The sequence below is a fragment of the Pleurodeles waltl genome, chromosome 8 (assembly GCF_031143425.1).
Source record: "Pleurodeles waltl isolate 20211129_DDA chromosome 8, aPleWal1.hap1.20221129, whole genome shotgun sequence".
Classification (NCBI taxonomy): domain Eukaryota; kingdom Metazoa; phylum Chordata; class Amphibia; order Caudata; family Salamandridae; genus Pleurodeles; species Pleurodeles waltl.
The window spans coordinates 735863569-735887457 of NC_090447.1; the positions used below are offsets into that span (position 1 = coordinate 735863569).

Here is a 23889-nt window from a genome sequence, read left to right on the forward strand (position 1 = left end):
TAACTGATTCTGAATTCCTGGAATAAATTGTGCTATTAGGCGAATATGGTTGTGAATCGCCCAATGCCATATTCTCTGTGCCAGGAGACACAACTGTGTTGAGTGTGTCCCTCCCGGTTTGTTTAGGTAATACATCGTTGTCATGTTGTCTGTTTTGACAAGAATGTGTTTGTGGCTTATTATGGGTTGAAATGCTTTCAGCGCTACAAATACTGCCAATAGTTCTAAGTGATTTATGTGAAACTGTTTTTGCTGAGTGTCCCATTGTCCTTGGATGCTGTGTTGATTGAGGTATGCTCCCCACCCTATCATGGAGGCATCTGTTGTTATTACATATTGTGGCACTGGGTCTTGGAAAGGCCGCCCATGGTTTAAATTTATACTGTTCCACCATTGAAGCGAGGTGTATGTTTGCCGGTCTACCAACACCAGATCTAGAAGTTGACCCTGTGCCTGTGACCATTGTGATGCTAGCCACTGTTGTAAGGGCCGCATGTGCAACCTTGCGTTTGGGACAATGGCTATGCATGAGGACATCATGCCTAGGAGTTTCATCACCATTTTGACTTGTATTTTTTGTTTTGGATACATGGCTTGTATTACATTTTGAGATGCCTGAACCCTTTGTGGACTTGGAGTGGCAATCCCTTTTGCTGTGTTGATTGTCGCCCCTAAGTATTGCTGTGTTTGACACGGCAGAAGGTGTGACTGTGTAGTTGATTGAGAAACCTAGTTTGTGGAGGGTTTCTATGACATACTTTGTGTGCTGTGAACACCGTTCTAGCGTGTTGGTTTTGATTAACCAATCGTCTAGGTACGGGAACACATGTATTTGCTGCCTTCTGATATGTGCAGCTACGACTACCAGGCATTTTGTAAAAACTCTTGGCGCAGTTGTTATTCCGAATGGAAACACCTTGAATTGGTAATGTACCCCTTGGAATACAAACCTTAAGTACTTTTTGTGTGAAGGATGTATCGGTATATGGAAATATGCATCCTTTAGGTCTAGTGTTGTCATGTAGTCTTGTTGTTTGAGCAGTGGGATTACGCCCTGTAATGTCACCATGTGAAAGTGATCTGATTTGATGTAGGTATTTAATGTTCTGAGATCTAATATAGGTCTTAGACTCTTGTCTTTTTTGGGTATGAGAAAGAACAGAGAGTAAACTCCTGTTCCTTTCTGTTGGTTTGGTACTAATTCTATTGCTTCTTTCTGTAGCAATGCCTGAACTTCTAGTCCTAGAAGATCTATATGTTGTTTTGACATATTGTGTGTTTTCGGTGGGACGTTTGGAGGGAATCTGAGAAATTCTATGCAATAACCATGCTGGTTAATTGCCAGTACCCAAGTGTCTGTTGTTATCTCCTCCCAATGGTTGTAAAATTTGCTTAGCCTCCCCCCCCACAGGTGTTATGTGTTGGGGATGTGTGACTTGGAAGTCACTGCTTGTTTTGAGGAGTTTTGGGGCTTTGGAACTTCCCTCTGTTCTTTTGGAACTGTCCCCCTCTATATTGCCCCCAAAAACTTCCCCGCTGATATTGGCTTTGATAAGTGGGCCTTGCTTGTGAGGTTGTGGCCTCTGTAGGTTGACCTCGAAACCCTCCCCTAAATTGTGTTTTGCGAAATGTGTCTCTGCTCTGTGGGGAGTAGAGTGCGCCCATGGCTTTTGCCGTATCAGTATCTTTTTTGAGTTTCTCAATAGCAGTGTCGACTTCCGGCCCAAACAACTGCTGTTCATTAAAGGGCATATTCAGCACGGCTTGTTGTATTTCTGGCTTGAATCCTGACGTACGCAACCATGCGTATCTCCTTATCGTTATTGCAGTATTTACTGTCCTTGCAGCCGTATCTGCTGCATCCATTGCTGACTGTATCTGATTATTGGAGATACTTTGTCCTTCTTCCACCACTTGTTGTGCCCTTTTCTGGAACTCTTTGGGTAAGTGTTCTATGAAATGCTGCATTTCGTCCCAATGAGCTCTATCTTTTCTTGCCAAAAGTGCTTGTGAGTTGGCAATGTGCCATTGGTTTGCTGCTTGTGCTGCAACCCTTTTACCCGCAGAATTGAATTTGCGACTCTCCTTGTCTGGAGGTGGTGCGTCTCCTGAGGTATGAGAGTTTGCTCTCTTGCGAGCTGCCCCGACAACCACAGAGTCTGGTGTTAATTGCTGCGTAATGTAAAACAGGGTCTGTTGGCGGTGGCTTGTACTTCTTTTCCACCCTTTGAGTTATGGCTCTGCCTTTTACAGGATCCTGAAATATTTGTTTGGAATGTTTTAGCATTCCCGGGAGCATAGGTAAGCTTTGGTATTGGCTATGAGTGGAGGATAGTGTATTAAACAAAAAGTCATCCTCAATTGGTTCTGAATGCAAGGTGACGTTATGAAAAGCAGCTGCCCTTGAGACCACCTGCGTGTAGGATGTACTGTCTTCAGGTGGCGATGGCCTCGCAGGGTAACAGTCTGGGCTGTTATCTGATACAGGAGCATCATAAAGGTCCCATGCGTCGGGATCATCTTGACTCATTACAGTATGAGTCGGGGATTGCATCAGTGGTGGAGTGGCTACCGGTGATGTGTGCATTGATGGTGGTGGAGATGGTGGTGGAGTTGTTTGTCTTGCCACCTTTGCCTGTGGCTACTTGTCCTTTTCTGGAAAGGCAAGTCTTCTTTTCATCTTAATTGGGGGAAGAGTGCTTATCTTCCCTGTGTCTTTTTGAATGTGGAGCCTTCTTTGAGTGTAGTCTGGCTCTACTGATTTAAGTTCGTCTCCGAACTTATGTCCTTGCATCTGGGAGGACAATCCCTGTTCCTCTGTGTAGGAACCTGTTTTCGGTTCCGAGGCTGGATGTTTCGGAATCGAAACCTTTTCGGTCGCCTTTTTGGGCTCCGAGGAAACCTTCTTTATTTTCGGCGTCGTGGTGTCTCGGTGCCGACCCATTTCGGTACCACTGTCTCGGTGCCGAATCTGCTTGGAGCCGCTGTCTCGGGCCCAAGATTGCTGTGTGGCGGTATCTCGACCGGAGACGGATGACTTCGCCACAAGCATGCCCTTTTTCGGTGCCGATGATCGGTCACCTATTTTTCGGGTTAAGCCATGGCCTGTTGGCGGTGGCGTCCCCTGGGCTTTTGTTGTTTTCTCGTGAGTTTTATGTTTCAACGTCTTACTCACGGTTTTCGGCGTTTCTTCTGGATCGAGCTCGTCCGAGTCCGATTCCTGGATGGAGAAGGTTTCTTCTTCCTCCTCGAAATGCCCTTTTCCTGTCGGCGCCGACGCCATCTGCAGTCTTCTCGCTCTTCGGTCTCTTAATGTCTTCCTCGACCGAAACGCTCGACAGGCTTCACAGGTATCCTCCTTGTGCTCTGGAGACAGGCACAAGTTACAGACCAGATGCTGATCTGTATACAGATACTTGTTATGACATTTTGGGCAGAAGCGGAATGGGGTCCGTTCCATCAGCCTTGAAGAGACACGTGGCCAGGCCGACCAGGCCCCGACGGGGAATCGAAAAAACCCTGAAGGGCCACCGGAGCTCTTCAAAAGTCAGTGTCATCTGTTGTAACTAATCCGATACAGAATGCAAACAATACCAACGATTTTTCCGAAATTCTAACTAACTTTCCGACCCGAAACATGGAGCGAAAAGGAACACGTCCGAACCCGATGGCAGAAAAAAAACAATCTAAGATGGAGTCGCCGCCCATGCGCAATGGAGCCGAAATGGGAGGAGTCCCTCGATCTCGTGACTCGAAAAGACTTCTTCGAAGAAAAACAACTTGTAACACTCCGAGCCCAACACCAGATGGCGGGATGTGCACAGCATGTGTATCTGCAGCTACACATGCCATCAAACGTATATATATATTCACTTAAAAACCATAGGTTACAGGGATGCTAAAGAGAGGTTATGAATTTAATAACACAAAAAAATAGAAATTTGGCAGTTAGAGTTATTTCAAGTAACTATAATTCGCAGCCTAAGGTAATTATAACTTGCGCTTCCACAATGCACAGTTTTTTTCTTTAATAATTTTTCTATTAATGTTTCATTTACATTTTTAATTATGGTATAGAAGTTGTCATGAGTGTTGTAATATCTGGGGTAAGTAGCAGTGCATGGCGAGGGCACAAGTTGTAGTTACCTTAGGCCGCAAGTTATAGTTTCTTGAAATACCTCTACCTATAACTGCTGAATTTCTCTGGTTTTGTGTGAATAAATTCAGAACCTAACTGTAACATCCATGTAACCTTAGCTTTTTTAAGTGAATTTCTATGTTTTTTTAATTATATTTCCCAACTATAACGTCCCTGTAACCTTTGGCTTTTTCAGTGAATTTCTACTTTTTTGTTTTACGTAAAGCGATTTTAATTCAACCATTGCTGCGCATATTCTTTCGCAGTGAGTAGCAGGGGTTGGCCACAGGGCCTGGTGTGTGGCCAGGCCCTGCGGCCCACCCACTATAGCCACCCATTGTGGGATGGAAGAAAGAGTCAGAGAAAGTGAGAAACTGAGAAATAGAGAGAGAATTAGAGAAAGAGACAGATAAATAGAGAGAGAAAAATAGAGGGAGAGATAGAGGTTTTTTAGGCTTTGATAATGATATACTTATAATGGGATATTTCTGGGCAAGTTGAATAATAAAATGTATTTGTCAAATAAACAAAGTGAGATCATATTTGATATGTACCTTCGATATTTGAAGTGAAAAATAAATGAAAGGAGGGAAATGGCCACTGACATCTAGACTGGAAACCTAAAGGGTTGAGACCTTAACAACTAGGCCACAAGTGACCTTGTCCCATGCAGTGGCAATAAAATACTAAAACATGCAAATCACTTTCTCTTTCTCACTCTTCCATTCCATAATGGGATGAATAGAGACAGAGAAAGTGACAGGACCGCAAAGGAAGCATCAAGGGCCCCGGAGTCCTAGCCACCACCCCACATCCTGCGGGAGCCATCATTGCTCCCACAAGCAGGTAGCTGGTTGAAATAGGAGCTCCCTGCTTGCATGCAGGGAAAAAGTGAAAACTCTGCTTTCTGCAAGCAGGAACTGTTTGACAGCTCCCACTTGCAGAAAGCAGAGTTATGTTTGCTCTACCACTAAGAAAAAGAAAACAGCTACATCCCAAGGGTGGGCACCTCGGGAGGTGGCAGGAGCCTGCCACATAGCCCCCCCTCCAATGTTTAATTTAGCCCCTGAGAGGTGGTTAACTCTGGGGGTCCGCGACAGACCCCCTTCATTAATATATTCCAGCTCCAGGGAGGTGGCAGTCCCTGCAGGGGGCGTGTGGGCCCCACCACATACATTTTACGTTTACCCTGGGCAGGTGGCAGTCCCCTGGGTTGCTGGGGGTGGGTGGGGGACGTACAGGCCTCCTACATGACATAATAGAACATGTATTGCCCCAGGGGGGTGGCAGTCCCCGGATACTTGGGAATGGGGGGCCCTCTATTATTTTAGCGTGATTTGCCCAGAGTAGGTGACGGTCCTAGGGTGTGGGCAGGTCTAGCGGGCCCCCATGCATAACTTTTATATACTTTGGCCTTGGGGAGGTGGCGATCCCTTGGTCAAGGGGGTGCTGCATTGGCACCCCCACATAGTTATTCCCTAGTGCCTTGGGAAGCTGGTGGTCCCTGGGGCTTTGATAAGTCCTAGGAGGAGGTCCCATGTGCCCCCCTTATATTTTATGGTAATGTCCCCAGGACCTGGCTCACCCGGGGGCACAGAAAAATCAAGCTTTTTTTATCCCACAATGATCTAAAAAATATAAACTTTTAAGCCAGGGAGGTCCCCTGGGAGACAGGACCCTACCTCCTTTTCATTTTATTTTTTTTCAGACTTTGCTGAAGTTGAGTCTCAAAATCGCTGCCAACACTTCCTGGTTGAAGTGTTGGCATCCAATCAGATCTCTGCCTGGATCAGGAGAGTCTACAAAGCTTTTGCATCCCTAGATATACACATTTGTTTTTTCTTTAATATCACCAATTTACTGAATGGATTTACACCAATTCACAAAAAAGGGTTCTTTCTGGTTCGGGTTGTAGTCAGGTTCAAAATTCTTACGCAAATTAAGTTGGGAAAAATTGTTAAGCCTCCCCACCCCCTCTTTTCCTCAGCCCCACTTGACGGATCACCCTGAAACTTTCCAGACAGCAGCTGAAGTGAGCATCACATTTGTTTGGTACACTTCGTAAAGATTTACCAACCAGTGCCAAAGATATAGGCCCCTAGGTAATACATATATATTTGTTTTTTCAATTTTACATATAACTTTGGTGCTGTTTGACAAACGTTTCAAAACTAGTTTACCACTCACTTCAGCTGTTGTCTAGGAAGTTCCGAAGTGATTTGCAAGCAGGTGCCGAGAAAAAGTGGGGTACAAAACACATTTTCCCCTATATAATTTCCCATAAGGGTTTTAGACAAGACAACAGCCAAAACCGCTGAGCAGAATTATACCAAATTTTCCAGAAAGCTAAATATTGCACCACAAAGAGTACAGTTTGCAGTCTGTTGTAAATCTTTTCAGTAGTTTTGGAGTAATTGAAGAAAGAAGAAGATCTATGTATATCTAGGTTGCTGATTCCCACCACGGTGGATCCGCAGATCTATGAGCCAACAATAAAGCTCTGATTTGCTGGCCACAACCTGACAGAAAAGTTGTGCTGCCATTTTGTTTAGCAGCTGGGTCCAGAGGGAAAAAAAAAAAATTAAAAGTGATAAAAGGGCCCAGGATAGAGTTATCCTGACCCCATCGGACTGGTGGAGGGGTCTCTGAGGGACCACTAAGGGCAATAAATTGGCTAAAACATTTTTTGGGACACACGAGGACCAGTAGATCTACTGTGGCGCTCAGCGCACTCCCTCCCCCCCCCAGGTGAATCTGTGACGAATCCGTGGCTCCTGATCCCCAAAAAAAACACTCACTCCCACACTCACTCAACTAAACCCCCATCGCAAATGGCCAAAGCCTGGAAAGCAGTGTGGGGTTGGGTGCACGCAACTGTGCACGGGCCGGTTGGATTAACGTCTGGTGATTAAATATTACTTTATGTTAAAAAAGAAAAAACATAGAAATTCATTGAAAAAAAACAAAGGTTGCAGAGACATTATAGTTGGGAAACAGAAGTAAAAAAAAACATAGGAATGCACTCTCAAAAACAAAGATTACAGGGACGTTATAGTTTGGGCATGCCTTATATTTTCTTGACAAATGTATAACTATAACTGCTGAATTTCTGTGCTTTTGTGTGTTTAAAATCCATACCTAACTAGAAATTCCCTGTAACCTTTGGTATTTTAGCGAACTTCTAAGTCTTTTTTATTTCATAACTCAAACTTCCCTGTAACCTTTGTTTTTTTCATTGAATACACACACACATATATATATATAGTAATGTATATTCACTGAAAAAACAAAGGTTAAAGGTATGTGATTGTTAGGTGAAAATTTCCATTTTAAATGGACAAAAGACTGAAATGTAATAGTTATATAGATTGCAAGTACTATAACTTGTACCCTAAAGTAACTATAACTTGCACCCTCACCATGAATTACAGTTACGTTAGGGCACTAATTAACAGTTACTTGAGATAATTAGGGTTCATTTTTATGTATTTGGGGGGGCTGATGCACTCCCTGCCTCCTACATCACTTAGAAAACATAATGGTGATGTGCCTGCCTAATTGGGGGACCAACATGCAGCTAAATGTATGTAAATTAACCCTCGCAGGCATTCTGAGCCGCTCCTTAACAGGAGCAATAAATAATAATAAATGAGTGGCTCCTGCCATGCTTTGATTATTCATCTCTTTTTTGAATTATTTATGTTTAGTGGGTGCTCTGGTCCCACCTGGGCCACCCACAGCTTTCATTTTTGTTCTGGTTGCAGTGGAAGCCTAGGGCCCCTGCAGCTTACCAGCTCCGTGCAAGTGGCTCAATTCCATGAGACCATGCCGGAGCTGGCCACCATGTTTAAAAAAACAATTTTCAACACAGAGGTGCCCCGTCACTCATCCAGAGCACCCTACTACATTGTTAATATTTGGGGCTACTGGAGGAGGCAAGGGGCTCCCTACTAGCAACCATACTGGGTGCAGTATAAGCCAGTTTATCTCCAACCCGGCAGGAGCAGTTTTTCTTTATGCTTCTGCTAGATGGGAGCAATTCTGTGTTCCCTGCCTGAGAGAGTATGGGAAGGAAGAAACATTTGTGCTCCCATAGGTGTTAGCTCAGAAGACTTTCCTACCGCTAGAGCACAGGCAGGGAAACAATGGTATCCCTAGGGATGAGGGCCCTGGGACACCGTCACCAAGCCGGCCCAAAGAGATGGGATCCCCAGGGCCATACCATGGCTCAAGGAGGTGAGCCACATGCACCCTCCCCATAAATGTATAAACAGCCCCAGCGATGGGGTACCTGAATCCTTAATAAGGCTTATGAAGGGGGTCACATGCCCCCTCCCCATAAAATTATAAATGGTCCCAGGGGATGGTATCCCTGGGGTCTTGATGTCACTTGGTGAGGGGGAGGTTACATGCCTGCTCCCCAAAAAGCATAAGTGGCCCAGGGGATGGGGTCCTCGGGGCCTTGATAAGGCCCAGAAATGGGGATGCATGCCTCCCTCCCCAAAATACTTGACTTGGCCCAGGGGGATGGCATGCCCCTCCCCATTAGAAATGAGCAAGCCATTCCTGTGTCTGACCCCTGTTTTTTGTTTTTGTGTTTTTTAAATGGGGTCACCCTTAAAAATCCACTTTTGGCCCCCTCTGGGACCCTCCAACCAGGCCTAGGAGTATCCCTATCTCCCTGTGTATTTTTTACAATGAGTACATAAAAACCTTTACAGTGAAGAGATGTAGCATTCTAAACTGGTAACGTAGTTTGAATACGGTTTATTAGAGCTGATTTAGTTTTGCATGAGTGACTGCAAAGCTGTTTGGAAAAGGACTTGTAAACATGGTCTCTAAAAGGAGTGACACTTACAAAATTGTGAAATTTGGAATCCTTTGCCAAAGATGTCCTCTGACCTTATCTTTCCAAGAATCATGAAAGTGTCAAGTCATTGAGATAGAGACATAAACTAAACACCTGATGTGATATCAGTGAGGAACAAGGGCCCTGTTATCTCAATTTCAAAGTCAAACAAAAAACAATAGCCCAATCTGTGAAGTCTGAATGGTCATATTTTCACATTTTATGTCAAAGGGAATATGTTTTAAATTAGAATCCTGATGCTTATTGCTTATTGGTTATATCAAAAATTCCTAAGGTGACATTGTAAATTCCATCTCTGATCAATCAATCAATCATTGTTTATAAAGCACAGCTACTCACCCGTTAGGGTCTCAAGGCGCTTTGGGGTGGATGGGGGGAATGTGTAGAGTGTATCGGTGAGGTGGATTTAAAAAAGCCAGGTTTTCAGTTCCTTCGTGAAGCTGAGGAGGGAGGTGGTTTGTCTGATGTGGATGGGTAGGGCGTTCCAGGCGGTGGCGTGAGGTAGGACAACGAGTGTCCTCCTGTTCTGATTTTCCTGATGCAGGGTACTTCTGAGAGAGAGAGTTGGGCTGAGCGTAGGGCCCTGTGGGGTATGTGGAAGTTGAGTCGCTGGTTCAGGTAGGCTGGTCCGGTGTTGTGGAGGGCTTTGTGTGCATTGGTGAGAAGCTTGAAAGTGATTCTTTTCTCTATAGGGAGCCAGGGCAATGTAGTTAGGTGTTGCAAGATGTGGCAGTGTCAGGGTAGGTCGAGGATCAGTCTGGCGGTGATGTTTTGCAATTTGTGGGTGAGTTTTTTTGTTGATTCCAGCGTAGAGTGCATTGCCGTAGTCCAGTATGCTGGTGATTAGGGTGTGTGTGACTGTCTTTCTATGTTCGAGGGGGATCCATTGGAAGGTCTTGCGTAGGAGGCAGAGAGTGCGGAAGCAGGTGGAGTTGACTGAGTTGATCTGATGATTCCTGCTGAGGTCGGGGTTGAGGATGTTTCCGAGGTTGCGGGCTTAGCTGGCAGGGTGGGCGGGTTTCCGAGGGTGGGTGGCCACCAGGAATCGCTCCATGCGTTGGGTTGTGGGCCCTTGATGAGTACTTCTGTCTTGTTTGTGTTGAGTTGAAGGCAGCTGTTTCTCATCCAGTTGGGGACTGCTTTCATGCCTTCGTAAAAGTTGTGTCTGGCCTTGTTGGGTTTGTTGGAGAGGGAGAGGATGAGTTGGGTGTTGTTGGCGTAGGAGATGATATTTATTCCATAGCTTCTGACGAAGGTGGCTAGCGGGCCATGTAAATGTTGAACAGCATGGGGCTGAGGGAGAATCCCTGGGGCACTCCGCAGGTGGTGGGTGTGGGATCTGCAAGGATGGGGGAGAGTCTTACTTGTTGCATTCTGCCAGAGAGGAAGGATTGGATCCAGTCAAGGGACTGGTCTCTGATGCCGGCTTTGTGGAGTCTTCTTCTCAGGGTGTGGTGGGAGACTGTGTCGAAAGTTGCAGAGAGGTCAAGTAGGATGAGTGCCACCATCTCTCCCTTGTCCAGTAGGGAGCGGATGTCGTCTGCTGCGGCCAGGAGGGCTGTTTCAGTGCTGCGGTTTGACCTGAATCCGGATTGGGAGATGTCGAGGAAGTTGTGGTCTTCTAAAAACGTGGTGATTTGGCTGTTCACTGCTTTTTCAATGACTTTCACAGGACAAGGAAGTAGAGAGATGAGCCTGGAGTTTTTGAGGTTGGTGGGGTCTGCCAAGGGTTTCTTGAGGAGGGGGTTGATCTCGCCATGTTTCCAGTCGTCAAGAAGGTGGCGGCAGCTAATGAGCAGTTAATGGTGAAGCAGAGCTTGGGGGCGATGGTGTCTGCAGCTCTGTTGAAGATGTGATGTGGGCATGGGTCCGTGGGGGCCCCGGGACGAGCTGATGCTGAATGCGTGTTTGCCTTTTGCAGGGAACACAGCCTTCTTGTCTCCTTATAATAACAGCATTTTGGTAAATATGGTATGAAGTGTGCTCATCCTCCCTAAGAAAATCTAAATGCAAGTCATTCGAATGTCCATGCTCTCCTAGCGTACCTCAGAGAAGGATGTTTTAGGGTGTTAGGTTTTTAGATGACATTTTAGAAATGTTCCTTTTATTCTCATTGTTTGCGACCTGCATTTGTACTATTTTAATATTCTGTAAAGTTATTATAGATGTGTTGAGCAACAGGGTTCACCTGTTGAAATAAATGCACTTTTAAGTTAAGGTGTCTTTTTGTTAGTGGGGGGGGGGGGGGGGGGGGGGGGGGGGTGTGTGTGTGTGTGTGTGTGTGTGTGTGTGTGTGTGTGTGTGTGTGTGTGTGTGTGTGTGTGTGTGTGTGTGTGTGTGTGTGTGTGTGTGTGTGTGTGTGAGAGAGAGAGAGAGAGAGAGAGAGAGAAAGAAAGATTGGGAAGAATGAAAAAGGTTTGCTTCTCATCACTGTGGTATCCCTGGATCCCTGTTTTTTTCAAACTTTATTTTGTTTTTGAAGCAACCATACATAGAATATTGACACCTATGTAGGTGGCAATGCACAGACCAAGCTTATTCATAGCGTACAAACAGATAAGTCTCGAAAAAAGTGAGAGTGAGTCATGATAGAATGCTCAGTGAACTGTTCACTGACCTGTTCCCAACTACGCATCTCTCCATCTTGAAAAAAGTCTCCTGTATCCTGCAAAACCACCCCCTGAAGCACTCTTCCTGCCCCCCTGCTCTTGTCCCAGAGGGAACCACTTACACCACTCTAGCGGGGTATGTGGCAAATAGAGTATGGATCAGGTCTGCTGTTTTCAGCAACCAATGCCAAAAGTAAAACTTTTAATGGATCAAGCACACTGTAGTGCCATACTGGCCTCTCAAACAGCACCTGGGGTAGTGTCAGCGGGGAGGTGACTCCCGCTCAGTCTGCAAGTGTGGCAGGTACTCAGGACCATGCAGCCAGTACTGCACAAAAATATATTGCACTGCCCTATAGTATGCTTCCAAATCAGGGACGTTCAGCCCTCCTGTCTCATACGGCAAAATCAGTGTGTCCCAGCTCATGCTAGGCTGCTTCGCTGCCCAAGACAGCTAGACTAAAAGAGTTAATAAGTTGTCAAACACCTCACTCGGTAACAGAATTGGAATGTTCCTAATAAAAAAAAAACAGGAACTGGGGCAGCACCATCATCTTCACTACGGCTATGCACCCGCTAAGTGACAAAAGGAGCGTTAGCCATCATTCTACCGCCTCCAAGAGTCCCTGCCCCGTTCTGACATAGTTATCCGATCAAACCACAAATGGTCAGTATGGACCTGGATTCCCAAATAACGTACCCATTCCATAGTCCACTGCAACATATACTCTATCTACAACTGGTCCTTGACTGTGGTAAGAGGGAAAATCAAGGACTTATCCCAATTAAAGTGCAGGCCTGGGTGTCCACCAAACAGCACCACCTCCCAAAGGATTACAGGAAAATTAAACTCAGTGTTTCAAACATAGAGAAGCATGTAGCCCACATATGTAAAGCTGATCAGGTTGCAGTGTGGGAATAAGGGCACCCAGTGTGCATGGTACTCTCAGAACATGCATGTTAGTGGCTCAGCCACCAAGGTATACAATAACAGTCCGCATCGTTTTCTATGGTATTTAGAGTTTGGCAGATGGGATATCCGTTACTGTTGCGACAAAGTAACCCCTCATCCAGAATCCACATCAGGCGCTTTGTCTTCTGCATCCTGTAGTGGTATTGATTGTGGAATGAGGCCATAATGCTCGTTATTGCAACTCACTAGGCTAAAGGTTCCAATCTGCGACCAGGGAGGACTGAGGAAGGTAAGGGACAATAGTTCCTGCAATTCACTGACACCATTCGCTTGCATGATTAATAGCTCAAGCACTTTCCCTCCTGACACAGGATTGTAACTTTGCGTCTACTACAAAATGGACTCTGAGGAAGGAGAAGGAACATAGAAAACACTCTAGAGATGGAGGCACATCACAGATTTCAAAAGCCCCTTCATCTCCCAATAAAAACATGATGTAAATATCTCAATATAACTTATGTCTTTTCTTTATACCATATGGTTTGACAGTTGCTAAACCACTTTTGCTATCACATTTCCTCTAAATTATCCATGCACACAAAGCCTGTATTTACATCAAACTATGTGAGAGTGAGTATTAGGTGACCCTTTCTCTTTTCTTGCACTTTAAATATTTTAAAAAAACTCCATAATCAGGGCCATAGTGGCCATTTCGCCACTCTGGCATTTCCCATGTGTGCTGAATTATAGTTGTCTGCTTTTATTGCAGGATATGCTATTTTGGCAAACCAATATGTCTGTGGCCCTTTCCAGTCACAGCTTCTTGTATTGCGAAGCTGGTTTGAACATTTTTAACCAAGCTGATTTTGGGTTCTAGTCTGACCCTGTCTGCATTGGACTTAGATTCTGTTTACAAATGTTTTCTCTTCCTTTTCACTCAACTGTTCATGAAACATAAAATTAGGTTATGAAAGACTGATTTTTTCATTTAGGGCCTTCTGTTATTCTATATACCAGTCATTTTGCTAGTTTAAAATTTCCTTAGACATCAGGAAAAGGTCTTTTGCTGTATGTGTATGCCCCTTCCTCAGGACACTATTATATTTACAACAATTTGATACAAAGGAGGCTTCAAAACCAAACTTGCAACAGCCTTTCAAATGTTGGAACAACTGATGTCTACAAAGAGGAATTTGGTACAATATTTGGTGCAATGCTTGAAGGTTGTTCTTGTGCTTCTCCGTTGAACTATGGAAAGAAATTTTGTGGAAAGGGCTACCTGTTCTCCCTTAAATATAAGAGAAAGGGCATGGTAACAGAGTCCAGCTTAGATCTGGAGTTTCACGAAGTGGATTTAAGGGGTCTATGGTGTGTCAACTCCATTTACAGTCATATAAAAGAAAGACAGTGGTTCAAAAACATATTTAGGCCTAGTTGACATTAAGGCCCTGATTACAACCCTGGCAGTTATGAGACCACCAGGGCCGCGGTGGAGGTCGAACCGCCACCAAAGCAGTGGTCCGGCCTCCATATAATGAGCCTGGTGGAGCCGCCACGGTCTGACTGCTTGCACTGCCAAGTTGCCACCAGTCGACAGCCTGGCGGTGCAAGCAGTTTTAATCTGCATCCGCCAGGGCAGCGCTGCAAGCAGCACTGCCCTGGTGATTATGAGTCCCCACTCTGCTGGCTTTTGCATGGCCGTTCCACCGCCATGTAAAAGCTGACTGAGATGGGGTTCCGGGGGCCCCAGCACTGCCCATGCGATTGGCATGTCCAGTGCAGGGGCCTCCATGGACAGTCCCGTTGCGCTTTTCACTGCCCGATTTATGGGCAGTGAAAAGCACAACGGTGCAATCACACCAAATGCATCGCAACATTGCAGCCGGCTCGATTACGAGCCGGCATCAATGTTGTGGCCTGTTTCCCACTGGGGCAGCGGGAAACTCATAATAGGGCCAGCGGGGGGAAAACCGCAGTGGTGGTTTTCCGTCCTAAAGTGTTTCGTGGGCGGCCTCCGCCACCCGCCAAACTCAAAATGAGGCCCTAACTGGTTTTGCACTCTTAACTTTAAAAATGGTGTCTAGCTTGGATAAACTAAAGGAATGCCCACTTTTGTGGTCCAGTTTCTTCAATGGTACTCCAGTACTATGATTCAATTAAGCTAAAGACCATCAGCATGACGCATTCAGAAGTCGTCCCAACTTTTCAAAAAGAAATTGTGTTCAGAATGATTTTTCTCAATGCTCTCACCAACATCCATTGTGGTTTTTTTTTATACAGATAAAGCTATCAGCACTAGCTTTGAGTACTAACATCTGAAATGTATGGGTTTCTGACTCATGAAGTCACTTACTGTAGTTGAAATTAAAATGTGCAACTCCAGTCCCGGGGTAATAGGACCCTCTCTCGACAGTAACCAGGCAGTGCTTGCTTTGTTTCTCTTGAATGACTTCCTTCACACCAGAAGCTCCCTGGTTCATCAAATTCCACCCACGAATGCATCCGTCCAAGCGAGGGTTAATCTAGAACAAAGAGAAAAGGCATCACACGCATACGCTTAAGATTGTTAAAAGTTTAGCTTTACTTCTGCGGGCTGAGGATTCAGTGACCATCCAATGAAAAATTACCAAATCTTTACACCCACTTTCAAAAGTGGACTAGTTTGGTAATTAACTAAGGGTCAGGCAAGTGGAGTCTGAACTTCTGTTTCAGATGTTCAATATTTTTAAATCATAACAGCACTGTAGATACCTAATGTTTTACACTTATTTAAATATAGACAAGAGCAAAAAAACAATCAGTACGTGAACGTACTTTTATAATTGAGCGCATATCCACATCAAGCACAACAATTTATTCCTAATAAAGGGACAATATTACAGTTGTGGCGGCAGTCAAAGTACATCTAAGCACAGACTACTCCAAATTACTTAAACAAAATGCCAATACTAGATAGTTGTTGTTGGTCCTGTTTAATATAAAATTGAATGGTTGGGTTCTGTTCTAATTTATGGTAGTATGAAGCAAAGGTTATGCTAGAGGTCAGATTACATTAACTTGATACGGCCTGCAGGTTATGGCCAATCATTCATATATCTGATGCGTTGTAATTCTATTGCAATGTAATGTTTGTTTTATATAGCTTAATTACTGGAGTTTCATCATTGTCTTTATTTACCCCCACACTATGCACCACCACTCATTACCCTTTCTTAGATAATTTAATTTGCATAGAAGCTCCTATTTTATATTCTGATGTTTTAATCGTATTTATTGGAATAGATATGTGGTGCATATTTAGGCATGCCTTTCCAATGTCAGAATTATTCACAGTTTAGCAATCACTGTATCTTTTTCAGCTATATCACAATTTATTAAGGGGTATTGATATTACAGTATTGTTTTTGTGAAAACATTTTCAAGCATATAAAAGAGCAACATTACCGGTTTAATAAGACCATCGATCTTGCGAGGTAATCCAGCAATGTACACTTTGGTTTCCAGAACACCATTGGTGGGCTTAAAAAGATATCCAGGGCTGTTAATGTTCATCACAGCTTCCTTGGCTATTTTCACACCGATGCTGTTTTCGAGTTCTTCTACAGTGACCTAGAAAGGCAATCAACACAGGATACATTAATGAAGGCAGGTCCTACATGAAATTTAAAAATAAAAATAAATTCATGACTTTTAAAAAGTTTCTTGGCCTCTGAATATGGAGGATAATATTTTATCTGATATCAAAGAGTTTATGTATATACATCCCTCAGGGTAAAGCAATAGGTTTGGTGTTCAGTGCTTACAAATTATTACTACATTGCAAACGGTCTCCCTACGTCTCTGATACATTTGACTTATGACCAGTTAGTGCTTAAGGGGTTGGGCTCTTAGTATGAAGCAGTATTGGGATAGGTTTATAATTATTACTCATCAAGTGCTCATTTGAAAACAGACACAAAACAGGAATTGTCATGGTTCAGAACGGTGCTTAATTTGTGAAGTAAGAAGTGCTGGTGCCCAGAGAATTCCTCAGAAGCCCGCAGCGGCACGGACAAATGTCAAGATTTCCGAATTCCAAAGCTGTACAGCCTCGATTCCGCTTCATGATTCTTTCTTCCAACACCACACACTCCCCACTCCTTTATTTCACACTTCTCCCCGCTTTCTTCCTTTATACAGTTTTCACGTATTTTTCTTTCTCTTCTTTTCCTCTTTTTGACTATTTCTCTCCATTGTTCCTAGTCAAAGTCTGATGAGGAAAAGTAAGTGCTGGTCCTCCAAACATTGCGCCACCACTGGCTCATTTTAAGCTCTGGTTCAGAACGTATTTTTTGGCAAAAGCAGCAGAACTGCATAGGCATATGTTATGTTAATCTGTGCCGTTTACATTTCATTTCTAGGTAAAAAATAAGCACACCTCCACCCTCCAAGTCTATAGTATCTGTAGAAGTGACTTCACTTCACAGTCCCAATTAGCGTTTTCCAATCAAATGGAATTTATTTGTTTAAAGGTTACGTGATGTTTGATGTCTTAAACCAATACAGAGAAAAGGTAAATTATTTATGTTTTTTTTTTTTTAACTATGTGAATTAAAATTGCAATACAATGATTTGACGGGTCTGTCAAATTGTATTGGTTCCTAACTTGTGATGATGAGAGTTTACTGTTGAACGTTCAAGAGCTCTTAAATTATATATGAAAATTTTCTCAGCTTTTGGGACAAGGGGACAGTGTCATTTTTCAAAAGACTCTTTGCAGCTCTGTGATGAAATTGCTACATGCTTTAAGTAAATGAAGAGCACTAACTAGTAGGTTCTACGTTGGTACAAACCTTGCAGGATTTAAATGGTGTGTCAAATGTTAACTGTGTCATGGAAGAACACAGATTTTGTTAGTCTTCAAGCAAAAAACCCTAACTTTTTTTTTTTTAAACGTTTCTTGTGCCTATCTAAATTTCCATCTCAAAAGACACAGCCTCCAAACCATGCATCCTCACTCATTGAGCAAAATGTAGAAAAGAAGGAACGAGGTGTGTGATTAACTCCCTTATAGTTATTTCAATAATTGGCGAATACAGAGACAAAGCGGGTAGTTAGTGTTAAACTTGTGTTGGTGGTTGCAGATAATGGCACCGGCATTTGTTTTTAGAGACCAGGACTTATTATTTTTGTTTATCGGGCTTTGAACAAAACAAGAGGGAAAAAGGCAGCAAAGAAAAAAGAAGGGGAAGATAAAGATGGAAAAACAGTGACAAAGAAACAAAGCAGGGATGAAAAAGAACCCTCAACAGTTAGATAAAGAGATACAAAATATAGGGTGGTGGAGAGAGAAAGGGAATAAGGTGGAATCACGATTATACAGCCGTCGTAGTCAGCCATCACAATCCCTTGTCAGTTCCAAATTTATCAATTCTTTATAAGCAAGTTTAGCGCAAACCTACCCAAGAGACAGTGGAGCAACGTAAAAGGTTAAAGAAAAGCATAACATGAATGACTGTCAGGAGAAGTAGCAAGGTTGTAGGTGGTTAATGCATATGATGTAGTGGTCCTTTAAGACGTGGGGCTTCAACTATTTCCTAAATTGGAGCAGAGCTGGGACAGTCCTGAGGGATACAGGGATGTTGTTCCAGATTCTGAGTGCATGGAAGGTAAATGCCTGCTTTCTTATTTTCTTTTTTTCTACACTTCTTAGTCTTCAGTTGGATGATGCCCTGGCTGCTGGTGTGCCGTGATTCACCAGAGACGGTGAGCTTGTCTGCATGATAAGCAGTAGTTCTGGTCATCAAAGCTTCATAAATGATAAAGGTGGTGTTGAAGATGGCACGGGGAGCTTATGGAGTTCCATTATGACGAGGGTGATGTCTTCATATTTTTTCAGGCCCTGAATGAGACCTGCTGCATTGTGAAGAGTGATAGCGCATCAGGCCTTATTAAGTAAACTTACAAGGGAGACGTGAATAGGCCGATGGACCTTTTGACTGCGCTTTGAGTTTTTCCAATCATACATCCCATACCAATACTAATCAATAACATTAACAATCAATAATATCAATAGGAGTCAGTAATTTCCACACATCATGCATGACCTTGCAGTCACGAATAACCACGCCTTTGTGTAAAAGTTACAATATTTATTTTCCTATATTAGCAAAGCTAATGCCACGTAACTTAGTCTCAATATCAAATGATAAACATACAGAAACAATACTTGCTGTTTAAAGCGGCAAAGGAATCGCATCCTAATCAAAGCTTGTGCCACTACACATTATAATGTTACAGTACAAATCAATAGCAAGTATAACTGTGCAAACGATATTACATACATTTAGATTCAGCAAAGAAAAGACATCAACTGTTATTACATATAGCGAACTTCATCAGTGAGAACCCTAACTAACACCAGATTAGAATGCCATGTTTGGGCTTCATGCAAAACAATTTAGTCAACTCAGATTTGGAAAAACATCTAACTATGGCTCTATCAAAATAGTGGTTGGTACCTAGAAACAAAAGCAAATAGACCTATCCATCAGTAAAGTCATTGTATATCTGTCTTCAAAATGGTTCGGCAAGCTGTGACAGTCTTCGTCAACAGGGCATTAGTTCGGTCAGCAATACATCAGGGATCAGCATCAAAGTTCAGAAAAGCAAAGTCTCTCTAAGCAGTTTGAATGAATATAGCTAATGGCCTCTCTTCTCTCTGTGCAGTCTGGCTAAGGAAGATTTCCTAAAACTATTTCCCCATACTAATTGGTCAGGGGATCACATGTTCACACTTTAGTCCAATGAAACTAAAACTTCAAATCGACAGTTCTACTACTACATGGTCCATATGTCGATGATTGGCGCCTCTTCTCCCACTCTCGTCATTCGGCTCGTCAGGTATCAATATTGTTGTAGCTTATGCTCCAGTCAGAACTTCAGCTACGAGCACATGGTCAGCACAGTGGAAAATCACAATTTAATTCTCTAAGCATCCATTTTATTACTTGCCTAAGAAAAGCAGCTTGACATTAGGCTTTGCAAGTAGGTCAAGACCTCGCTAAGTTAAGGCCTACAATTAATTAAGCTAATACATAACCTTTAATATGTCATATTACTACATTTATCAAACATAAGCTCAATATTTTATATTATTAAGCCATTAATAAGTACACTTCGTGAACACTGGCGGGCACTTTGATGGGTGCACCTTCAAATGCGTGCATTATTTTTCTCTATTTTAATACATTTTCTACGCAAATCCAACATTCAAAATATATGAATATTCATTAGTTACCTCATCCTTAACAAGAGTGGCCTTAAGGGTGCCAGTATGGATTCCTTTTCCCTCAGTCTTCAATATGGAGTTACTTCCACTCCACGAGATCAGAGGACCTCCAAAAAAATCCACTTTCTCGCTTTGGAAATTGTGGAACAATGTAACTCACTTCTTAGCATGATAGAGCCCACTTCTCCTCCCAGACCAAATGTAGCCCTCCTCAAAAACATCCATGTTTATGAAACACTCTGATGTCACTAATCTAACAATGTTTCATAATCCTACCCAGTCACAGTATTGTACTTCTGTCCCCACCCACAATATTGTTCCTACGTCCCTATCCATATTAGTGTACATTTGTTCTCATCCACAATATTGTTCTTTTGTCCCCATCAACAAGATTGTTCTTATGTACAAGACAGTGTTTCTGGAGGGAAGCAATTACATATTATCGTACTATGTATAACAGGGCTATCTTGGCTTTCAGGCAAGTGCTTATTTCGAGTGTGATGTAGTACTAAAAAATACATTTCAAGATTACTGAAATGCAGTCAGGGTAAATGAATACATATACTACATCAATTACCGAGTGTGATAGGTGTGCTTTCAATTCCTTCTTATGGCAATTAAAATCAGTAATTTGTCAACGATAAGTAGGCAGCATGTCCCTGATCTTAACTCCAGCCACACTGGACGAGCACCTGACACATGTAGTGCTTTTCCATTTGCAATTTTCTTTGTCAATCCTAAGGCTTTGGTATGAGCCTGGAATTGGAAATAATCCTTCAAATAATCTGGTCCCAACCCTGTACTGATTTTCAGAGTATTTACAAACTCTGGGACCAGCTTGAATAAATAGAATAAAATCTAGTACAGTCTTTGTAAGCTGGAACAAAATGATGAGCTATTTTATGTGCAGCTGTTATCTAAGATTTGAAGGAGAGAAGTCAAATATGATTCCTGGATTCTTACAGACAGCACTCAGTCAATCACCCAAAGAAAGCCTAAAGAATTCTGATTTGTACCACAGAGCAATATCTCAAAGTTGCTTGTGTTGAGACAGATCATTGAGAGACATAAGGTGTCTTATTTAATGCAGGAAAGCACTGTATGTCAGGTGTTGGTGCCTGCTCATGCAAAGCATATAATTTGAAACTATTAACCATGGACTGCGTTCACAGAGGCAAGAAGGGTTATATAAATGTTAGCTAATGGGGGTGAGAGAGCAGATCCCTTGAAAACTCTATAGTTTAAGGTGCATGGAGCAGACATGAACTCTGCTGGCGGTGCATGAGCATTGGCATGCACTAACCACAGCAGTTGCACCTTTCAACTTTCTCTTACAATTATGCTGCCAGTTCTTGGTTTCTGACAACACATCATTTTGCTGAAGTTAATTTCTTTGGCCACTGATAGTCTCAGTTGGAGAGAGGCACAACTACAACATTTCTTCACAATATCTTTCTACAATGCTGCTGGATTAGGAGCGAAGAAAATCACTGATCATGAGCATATTCAGCCAGAAAGGCTCTAAGATTTTGAAAACATAAGATACATGGCTACTGCCTTTAAATGAACTGCAGTCTAAAGCATGTTTCAATACAATATGTTAGCCATGTATATATAAAATGCAGCAGGGCCAGTACAGCCTCTCTTTCATCTTCGTTAAATCTAGATATACATCCATTGTGCAGCCATGCTTCCCTAGTAGACTTAGTCCTCCAAGTCCTCAGGGAGATTGAGATTCATGTATTACCAACCAGTTCCACAAAATCAGTGGTACCAATGTGAAGACATACATCTATTTCCTGCCTTTGTTCATATTATCTACAACACATGCCCAATCATGTCTAAGCATAATGAAAAAGTCAAACAAAACACAACCTGTCTAGAATGTCTAGATCTTTTAATCGTGTGTACATTTGGAAATTATATATATTTAAAACATGTTCTTACTATATGCCACAGACCATCGTTAATTGCTTTGCCACCACTTGTGACTTTTAGGCCAAGTTCATTCTTGAACTGTATTTCGATTTTCCCATCACGAATTGCCAGCAAGAACCAAGAAGTGCTATCAGGAGATTCTGCATATAATATCACACCTTCTGTGTCATAGGTCCGGAAATCAAATTCTGCTGAAAATCTGAAAGATGAAAAGGGCATATTAAGAAATGTCATTAAAAGTATCAAGCGTGTAGCTGTGGGGACACAATTCTAAAATATACATTTGTATTCATATTTAATCTGATTCTAGGAATTTCCACCGTTGGCAATTCACCCTTCCCTGCAGTAAAGTTCCAGTCTTTCTGGTCTTCATCTTTTAACTGTGATGTGGTTTCTCTGTATCTTCAAACCCTAGGAAACGTTTTTTGTATGTTTCTATGACACATCACCCATTAACTCTGCTACTGTCTTGGGCAAATGCAGCCAGCAACTCCTTCGTAATGTGGATGAGTTTTTAGGTCTGGAAATGAAGCCATGTTGGGCTTCTGCAATCAGCCTGGTTAATAATAAGTTGCCATTTGCTTAATGGTACTTCTCACTCAACACTCTACTCCTCTTTGTGAAACTGGATATGTGACTCCTAACACACCCTCAGCAGCACCCTCCACTGTTGGTGAGTAGCAATGCCTTTACTTTATAGCTGAGACAGTGCTGGGAGAGGTGGAAAATATAAATCCAACAATACAAAGAAGGTTGCAATAAGTCCACAAATTATCTGATCTCTTAGTTAAGATTGAATCACAGTCTCTACAATTATATTTCTGAGTTCTGTTACAATTGCAGCAAATGGCAGATAAGCATAGTCTGGCTGAGGGAATGGTTGTGTAGCTGGGAAGTTGATCAAAATTAAAAGCAGGCTAGTTCTATTTCTTTTCCTGGGGCTGAAAGTTCAATTAATTTAAAACTAGTCATTGTGTTAGAACACTAATATTGCTTTCCTGGGCCAGGTTGGTCCTTCAGGGAAATCCTGTCAATGGAAACTCCAAAACGAACCTATGGGATCTTTTTGATTCTCCTGCTCTCAACTCAGGGGGTAAAACTAATACTATCAGCCATCTCTCACCTTGAGTGGTTGGCTCTGGTGGCCCCCTGAGGAGCCAAACAGAAGTACTGAAATCAGACAAATGACCAAAATGTGAAATTGTACTATCCTTTATGCTAAAACAAAAACAACAAACCTTGGTTACTATCTGCATCACAAACAACATAGTGGCTAGTTATTTTCTAGTATAGTTGATCAATGCATGGCACTGACTGGTTAAGGGACAAAGGGGTTTCAGTTACACTTTACCCTTTCCTATAAATCAATCCCCTACAGTCTATTATGAGGAACGGTTCCCTTCCTCTATTTAGCACCTCGTGGTTCCTTGGATGACCAGCACTGGTTTCTCAATTGACCATTATCACCAGGCAACAAGTGCCTTACTTTTTCCATACACAAGTGGTAAAGATAGTGAAACATACATTTCCCATATCACAATTAAAAATGAAACATGAAACTTACTTTGTCACTTCTGGCAATCTAAACCGTAGGTACACAACTGGAATCCCAATAAACTGCTCTGAAAGGTAGAGCAGCTCATAGTTCTTCTCAAGGTTCAATGGGACACATACGGAAACTGGCTGAAAGGAAAAAGGCAGACTGAAATTAAATGTGGGATAACCTAGTTGCATTACTTCCATGCTGCATACTGAACACGTTTTTTTAAACTCTATTTTCATATGTAAAATTGACCACTTGACGAAGACTGTATGTTTCAGGATTAAAACCACCTAGTTCAAGAACAACTAATTATGTCCAAAGAAAAACTGCACATTAATGCAGGGTGTGGTGTAGAATCAACTTGCTCCTATTTGAATTTGTTTTCAGTATTATTTTTCAGACTACCTGTGAAATCATAGAACAGTATTCACTAATATGTAGATCATAATACAATATCAAACACCAGTCATACAAATAAGGAGATTTAATCTTCAGGTGAAAATATAATACTGTGAAATAACTTAAGATGTTCTTAATCACCTCAAATTTAAAAACTGGCTACCGTAATCAATGCAGGCTGAAGCGTACGGAGAAATTTACGTGTCACG

At 42.5% G+C, this 23889-nt stretch overlaps 1 protein-coding gene across 1 annotated transcript in view; it reads right to left on the reverse strand.

The window, feature by feature from the left end:
- Positions 1-23889, reverse strand: part of PROS1 (protein S) — a 377349-nt gene that overhangs the window by 77258 nt on the left and 276202 nt on the right. The window contains exons 9-12 of the mRNA XM_069204917.1: positions 23303-23421; positions 21748-21937; positions 15975-16139; positions 14884-15052 (exon numbers count right to left, since the gene is read on the reverse strand). Coding sequence (XP_069061018.1) covers positions 14884-15052; positions 15975-16139; positions 21748-21937; positions 23303-23421 — 643 coding nt within the window. The remainder of the gene's footprint in view (positions 1-14883; positions 15053-15974; positions 16140-21747; positions 21938-23302; positions 23422-23889) is intronic.